Genomic DNA, 8,233 nt, shown 5'->3' with positions numbered 1-8,233 from the left:
TGACGGATCGGGCTAAAATTTGGCATGCTGGCTAGCTAACTAGCTAATATGACGTAGACATCCGCTAAAAAGGGATTTATGAAAATTCAACCCCTAAGGGGGTAAAATAGGGGTTCGAGATTTGTGTAGTCCACGCGGACGACGTCGCGGGCATAAGCTAGTATAATATAAACACAAGTACAACAATAGGTAGGCATATTTCCGAAACTATTAATTCTACCTAGATGAAGTAGGTAGGTATAATATGTACATAATATATTATAGTTATTTAATCAGGATTATTTTTACCATTGATGTTTTCTCATAACGCTCGGAGAGACATTTATACATTTAGACACTGGGAAGGGGGGAAGCCGACATCCTAGGGGTTGGGACCTTTGAGGATATACTTCTAAGAGCATGGGGAACACGTCATGTGTCAAAAATTAAACCTACGTTATTTATTTTGAGGTCTATCTTGCCGATTCTTGCCTGTACTTTAAATACCTAACAAGATGCGCGTGTATCTTATTCGAGCGACGTACGCATACTGAAGCGCCGCGCCGCGCCGCTGGGTATGTCGCACTAGCGTCACTGCACTGCGCGTCGCTTCGGTGCGCTTCAAAATATTCTCTCCAGCCGTGCCGCGCGGCAACGCGCGGTGAAGCGCCGCGCCGCGCCGCTCTAGTGCGATATGCGCCATACAAAATGATAGAAATGATATTTTGAAGCTCTGTGCCGCGACGTGAAGCTCACTGAAGCGCCGCGCCGCGCCGCTTAGGTGCGTACGAACCTTAAATATCGCGTACGCTTGATGATAAACCTGAAATATAGAGGGGTATTATCGTTAAATGAACATTTGTACACTACTGCTAATAAAATCGAAAAATCGAAAAATAAGGTACTATCGAAATTTTATTTCGGATCAGTTATGTATCTAGGTGCAACACACATAGTAGGTACAGTACACACCTAGGTACCTACTTTGTAGGTAAATGTTCGAAGTCTTCTGTGTGTGGGTCTTATTTGATACAAGTCAAAAGATTTTTCTCTTTCTTTCCAAATCTAGAGTATAATGAATTCAACAAAAATAAACATTATTTTGTTCTGTGGAAGGACTTTGAACTCTCTAAACATTTACAGAAATTTTAATAAAGTTAATATATTTTTGCCTTTGCAAATACAAGTATTTTAGCCTAATATAACTTCACTTACTAATTATTACTTCACTTATTTATTATTTATCTTAATATATAAAAGGAAAAGGTGACTGACTGACTGACTGACTGACTGACCGACCGGACCGACTGATCTATCAACGCACAGCTCAAACTACTGGACGGATCGGGCTGGGCATGCAGATAGCTATTACGACGTAGGCATCCGCTAAGAAAGGATTTTTGAAAATTCAACCCCTAAAGGGGTGAAATAGGGGTTCGAAATTTACGTAGTCCACGCGGACGAAGTAGCGAGCATAAGCTAGTTTACTTATATTTTGATATTTCCTTAGAGCTTTGCGTACAACTTATAGAATAGAAACACTGTACCTAGAGTCAACCCCATTCGTATAGTCTTTGTTGTAATGTAGGGACAAACATAAACAAGGTAGCCTTTGTGCTGTTCAGGTAATTCGGGTAGCGGACATTGCGACTAACACTGGCATGAGAGGCTTTTAACCCCTATGTTATAACAGTGGAGCCTGAAGGTGTTCATGAAGTCCTATATTACTTATCTTTACCATATCAATGTTGGAAAATCGTTAGAAAACCGAAAGAAATGTGAAATTTCGATTGTTATCGGTTTCTACACAGCATCGTACCACCATCGGCACGCCTTTAGCGGTAGGGAGGTAACTAACCACGGCAGAAGCCTTCCACCAGGCCAAACCAAAGACAATTTAGAAATTATTTATTCCAAAATTACCCAGCCAGGAATCGAAACTGGAATCTCCCACTTATAAGACCACAGCGCTCACCACTGCGCCAGGGAGGTCGTCAATTAATAAAGATTATCTAGCACTCTTCTTTTTGGACGCCCCAGAATCATCAACGCCAGCGTGGTCGGCCGAGGCGACGTTGGCGTGATGATTCAGATAACTTTACAGTTACGTGGCCTGAAGAAGCACGAAATAGGAAATGGTGGAAGGATCGGAGGGAGGCCTTTGCCCAGACGTGGGACAGCACAGGCTGATTTAGATTAGATGGCACTCTTTAGGTATATAACAAGATCAATAAAACAACATACATCAGTGAGAGCATGGAGGCAAACGTCTTGGAACATGGTGCGTATAGCGACAGGACGAGACGTGCGCAGCAACAGCATAAGAATCATGGTCCGCGATTTGCGTTCCCAATGCGTCTCCCAACCGCATACATAAACCGCCATTCTTAATTTTTCACCCTGTAAAATATAAAGTGGAAAGAAAAATAATTGTTACTACACGAGGTAGGTACTGCTCAAAAAACCGGCCAACGGAGGGTTCCGTACTACTGTCGTATTTTTTCGACATTTTGCACGATAATTCAAAAACTATGATGCATAAAAATAAATAAAAATCTGTTTTAGAATGCACAGGTGAAGCTCTTTCATATGATACCCCACTTGATATAGTTATCTTCCTTCGAAAATTGAAAATACTAATTATTAGTTCACGACCACAATTTAATTTTTTTGTGTGATGTAACCACAAATTCACGGTTTTTCGATTTTTCCCCGAATATCTGCTATAAGACCTACCTACCTGCCAAATTTCATGATTCTAGGTCAAAGGGAAGTACCCTGTAGGTTTCTTGACAGACCGACAGACAGACAGACAACAAAGTGATCCTATGAGGGTTCCGTTTTTCCTTTTGAGGTACGGAACCCTAAAAAGTTTTAGGTTTTTAAAAATCCCGTGGGAACTCATTGATTTCCCGGGATAAAAAGTAGCCTATGTCACACTACAGGTCTAACTATACCCATGCAAAAAATTCACGTCGATCTGTTGCTCCGTTGCGACGTGATTGAAGGGCAAACCAATAAACTAACAAACAAGCACACATTCGCATTTATAATATGGGTACTGATATATACAGGGTTACAGGAAAATAGACACGATCCCGTTAAGGGGTTATAGTACAGGACATTAGCTATCAAAGGACCCCTAAAGTGCTTATGCGAAAGTGTATCGTTTTCGAGTTATTCATTTTTTTATTTTTTTCTTGGTAAAGGGGTGTTTGCCACTTTAAAAATTTATAAAAAAAAGGAACAATGTATTTCATCAGATTTTTTTAATTTCTTGCTAGTACATATTCTTGTTAATAATAAACAGTTATAAAACAAGAAAAATCTTCAAGAATTTTAAAATTACAGCCCAAAAACTGTACAAGTTTTCGATTTTTAAATTTAATTCTTTGAATAACTTGCAAATTTTCTGTAAAAATTACTAAGGCCATACCAATAAAATAATACCAAAAAAATACATATTTTTTGAAAATTTCATGTTCGTTCGTCCGTCCGTCCGTCTGTCCGGCCGTCCGTTTGTCTGTCAGTGGACTGTATCTCGTGAACCCTAATAGGTAGAGACTTAAAATTTTGTATAATTTATAATGTATACTTACTAACACATTAACTCTAGTAAATATAACGTTTGTAAATTTAAATTTAAATTTAATATGGACTCTACTGTGGTCTGAAATAAAAGATTTATTTATTTATTTATAATATAATATGGGTATTCCGTATTGATGTAGAGAAGAATATTTGATATTTTACTTGATAATTAGATGCAGGCATTTGGCACGTTACTTATATGTACTTACCGCTTCCTGAAGTACGTCACTGTAGTAACAAGGAATGCTGCTCAACGTAATTCCTCCAACGACTATTGTTATGAATTCCACCCTAAAGTCGTCTTTTTTGAACGACTGAAAAAATAATTTGCAAATCGGTGTACCTACATACATTAAAAAAAAAACGGGCCGATTTGAGAATCACCCCCTTTTTGAAAAGCGAAATATAACAATTTTTAACACTAAATGATGCCCATGACTTCATTGGCGTGGGTTTAGGTTTTTAAAATCACGTAATATTTTGTTTTCCAGGAAGTCTGTTTGTGAAATCGTGTTAAATTAGCTTCATCTAAGTCTATTCCTGCCTCTCTAGTCTAGTCGTATCTATCTATCTAGTCGTATAATAAGCTGTTTGTTTTTACATTATCCATACTAATATTATAAATGCGAAAGTGTGTCTGTCAGTCTGTCTGCCTGCCTGCTAGCTTTTCACGGCCCAACCGTTCAACCGATTTTGATGAAATTTGGGATAGAGTTAGCTTACATCTCGGGGACGGACATAGGCTACTTTTTATCCCGGAAAATGGAGGAGTTCCCACGGGATTAAAAACCTATATCTACGCGGACGAAGTCGCGGGCATCATCTAGTTATATAATAAAATAAAAAGTAGGTAGCCAAAAGTCTCCGCGATTCAAGCTTTCTCTGTACCTACCCACCCATGAAAATTGGACAGACCGACAGATAGACCTATTTACGTATTTATAATACTACTAATAGGTATGGATAATATTATTGAATTGGTTTTTCCTTTTAATTATTTCTTTTTGTATGCAGAAAGAGTAAGTATTAATGATGTTCTAGCCGACTTCAAAATAGAAAAGATTCGATGCCGATTATTTATGTAGGTATGTATGTAATATGTATCTACATCAATTTCGACGAGATCACTGGATCAATTTTAACTTAGATTCAGTAGCTTTTAACCAGCTTCATTGATTATGTATTTTAGACTTAGACTAGTTAATGTTACTAATATAATTATTATTGTCAATCCGTAAGTGCCTGTGACAAATAACAGAGCAACGCGACGTGAGCTTTTAAAAATAAAAATATAAGAAAAGGTTTAAAAAATCTAAAACATTTTAAATGCTCCTACAAAGTATAACAATATTTTTTCCTTGTGTTCATACTTTCTTTAGTAAGAAAGTATGATATATATACTAAACCAATAGGTAGGTGAAAACAAAACCAAACCTACATACATTTTTAATCACCTATGGGTGTCAGACTTCATAAGACGAATAAAATTGATTTAGTGGTTTTTTTGAAGATTTATTTTTCAATTTTTTATTACATACCTCCAGTATTTGGTAAAATGTAATCGGTACGACAATTGTAGTGGATTTGAGAGTCAGCTCGTACAATACTTTAAAACTAATCTGAATGCTATCTATGAACCTAAAAACACATGAAATCATACTCTGAATAGGTACCTAATATTATTAATATTATTAATAAAATATTCCAAAGAAGATTAGTAAAATACCTATACGTAGTATTCAAAAATTCTGCTACGTCCCTTAGTTTTTTGTTTATTTCATCAGAGGAATTGTTTTTATTGAAAATTGCAAGAATTCTATTCTTTGATAGTTCCAGCTGTCCGCAAGCATGAAGCATGAATATGGACCCCATTGGCGCAAACCCAATAAACATTATCGCAGCGAAAATATCATAAAACAGAAAATATATGTACAAAATACAGTAAACTATTAAATCATTTTTCATCTCTTCCACCACGTCGGGATAAGTTAATTCATAAAGATGAATAAATCTAAATCCACTAGTGGCCGTATAATAAATCGTTAGGAATACTTGCTTCACTATAAACAAAATGCCGGCGCATGTACCTACTATCAGCCAAAATTTTGCAACACCTTGGCCTTTTTGAGCGAATTTCAGAACCACTTTCTGCTCTTTCTTTGAGTAATTCTTAGCGAGTTGGTAATCGATGTTCATTTTATCGATCAGGTCTTCGAGTACATTTTTATATGTAAACATTATACAGTAGTTGAAAGTTACAACAATGTAAATGACGCAGAGAATCCCGTTAGCACAAGCCTGAGTTGAATCACCATTCCTTAGATCGTGGAAATAAATACTGTACAGCAGGAGAAAAAAAACTGAAAGAAAGATGCCGTACAAGACACAGAATTTCCAAAACCATCGAAAATCCCTAACAATCTTTGGATGAGACAAATTTGCTCTTAAAGTACGATTAATAGTTTTAAATAAGCTTTCAAAGTTTAGGTCAATCGGTTTGTTTTCAGAGGAACTCGACATCTTGGAACTAAAATTGTTTTCTGTGTCTTTCGTTTTTGCTACTCGGTTATATTTAAATTAAAGCTTTTCAGGATGCAAGTTATAAAGGAAAGCGATTATAATATTATTGTAGGTAGATACTTATTTTTATTTTGAATTTCACTTTGGACTCTACATTTCGTATACATTTTTGACATAAATAATACATATTATATTTTAGTCCAAAAACATTTAGATATGTTACATTATATATTTAACTAGCTTATGCTCGCGACTTCGTCCGCGTGGACAACAAAATTTCAAATCCCTATTTCACCCCCTTAGGAGTTGAATTTTCAAAAATTCTTTCTTAGCTGATGCCTACGTCATAATAGCTATCTGCATGCCAAATTTCAGCCCGATCCGTCCAGTAGTTTGAGCTGTGCGTTGATAGATCAGTCAGTCAGTCACCTTTTCCTTTTATATATAAAGATTTAAAACTCGGACATTTGGTTCACATTTGTAGAGTACTATCTCTTCTACTGTCATATGTTTTTATCTTCTGCCTTATCACATAGCATGTACTTATTTATACATAATTTTAGTAAGTAGTGCAATAATTTGTTCATCTAATTCGTTATATCTTTTGAACGGCACCATTAACTTGGTTTTAACATAATATAATATGTAAAACAGTTAAGTACTCAAGTGGTTTCAACAATACTCTTTAAATTCACCACCCTTGTAATCATTCCATGTCATAATGTGTAGGTAAAGCAAAAAAGCTGTTAGCGAGTTGTCAATTTTCAAAAATACTTTGTAATTTATTGCATTAGTAAGGAGTTGTGAAAAGGATAAACCGTAAAGCTTGTGCTAGGAGTAGGTACGTACGACAATTTAGTGCAACGGGTGGGATTGAACTTTGAACCTCCGACCTTTCGGAAATCAGTCCGCTCCTTAACCGATGAGTTATTGAGGCTGCTAAATATTTTACTACTTTACTTTATGTACTACCATAATCCTACATCTAGTACCACATCACAGGTAAGATACTTAGTTGTTTCATTACTAGGCCGTTAGCGTCTTTCTCTGAAGATATAAGAAAATAAACAAATTGACAATGCAGTAGGCCAGACGGCCGAAGTTGGCAACTAATAATTGAAACTTTTGCGTCCCTTGTTGGCATTGCTTCCGCCGCGTTTAGCTTGCCTGCTCTCAATTTAATTCGAGTTTGGTGTTAGAAGCGTTCACCTGTAATAATGTCCCATAAGGTAAAGCTAAAATTCAAAGTATTTTAGAGTTCAGTATTTAGTAACTAATTTGTAATTAATTTCCGTTCGTTGTGCCAGATCCTTCTTTCCACGCACATGCAAACTGTGAAATTAACACACATCAGTGTTCCCACTGGATTACAACATGGGGTTATTCAAGGGGCGGACTAACACATTCCTGAAGGGCCGCCATCGCATCGGCGGTTCCTCTGGTGCTGCAAATGTTCATAGGCGGCGATAATCCCTTAACATCAGGTGACTCGCCTGCTCATTTGCTCGCTATCTCTATTTAAAAAAAAATTGATTGACAATTTAATTCACTGAGTATAATAATATGTAACAAGCTTATTCCGGCGACTTCTTTCACAATTTTGATTTTTAAAGATCCTGTCGGAATTTCTCAAAATCTTCTCAGTGGTTCTACCAGAGTGAACTAGAGTGAGGAAACTCTCCTTGATCCTGAATCGGCATTTGTCAAATATTAAGCAACATTTGACGACTGCCAATGTAGGTGAAGCCTCAACATTTTGTACCAAGTTTCCTAACTGTTGTGAACTGTAATTCTATGGTAAAGAAATACCAACATGCAAATCTCAAGTTTCTAGATCTATTAGCGGATTGAGATGTATTGGCAAAATATCTTATTCTCCACATGCCAAAGCGCGAAATGTCGAAAATCAAGTTGCTTAAAAAACAGGTCGGCAATCGGATGTCCAGCGTGTATCAGTAGAGGTCAGTGCTGTAACCAACTAACCACTACTGTTTCGCTATTTCTTTCCAATATTCTGGCTCACTTCAATTAGTATCCGTCGGGGTGGACTGACAGACCGGCGGTCATCTATCAATGTTCATGGACAATGATCGACGTTAGCGCGTTTCTATTCACTCTTTTGTCTTTCAAATGAACCAGGAAT

At 36.8% G+C, this 8,233-nt stretch overlaps 1 protein-coding gene across 1 annotated transcript; it reads right to left on the bottom strand.

Annotated features, from left to right (window-relative positions):
• Positions 1–416: 416 nt before the first annotated feature.
• LOC117986899 (uncharacterized) lies at positions 417–6,090 on the bottom strand. The gene is made up of 5 exons (XM_034973864.2): positions 5,297–6,090; positions 5,109–5,208; positions 3,780–3,884; positions 2,224–2,379; positions 417–802 (listed from the first exon to the last, which is right to left on the bottom strand). The coding sequence occupies exons 1-5, from the start codon at positions 6,088–6,090 to the stop codon at positions 479–481; spliced, it is 1,479 nt and encodes a 492-aa protein (XP_034829755.2). The 3' UTR covers positions 417–478.
• Positions 6,091–8,233: the final 2,143 nt, after the last annotated feature.

The sequence above is a fragment of the Maniola hyperantus genome, chromosome 12 (assembly GCF_902806685.2).
Source record: "Maniola hyperantus chromosome 12, iAphHyp1.2, whole genome shotgun sequence".
Classification (NCBI taxonomy): domain Eukaryota; kingdom Metazoa; phylum Arthropoda; class Insecta; order Lepidoptera; family Nymphalidae; genus Maniola; species Maniola hyperantus.
The sequence above is the reverse complement of the archived record's forward strand: the minus strand, read 5'-3'. Positions and strand labels throughout refer to the sequence as shown.

Coding starts and splice junctions, on each gene's coding strand:
- LOC117986899 (XM_034973864.2), bottom strand. CDS start 6,090: ATGTCGAGTTCCTCTGAAAACAAACCGATTGACCTAAACTTTGAAAGC. Junction 2,380..3,779: donor GTGACGTACTTCAGGAAGCG/GTAAGTACATAT, acceptor TATATTTTACAG/GGTGAAAAATTAAGAATGGC. Junction 803..2,223: donor GCCTCCATGCTCTCACTGAT/GTATGTTGTTTT, acceptor TCTATATTTCAG/GTTTATCATCAAGCGTACGC.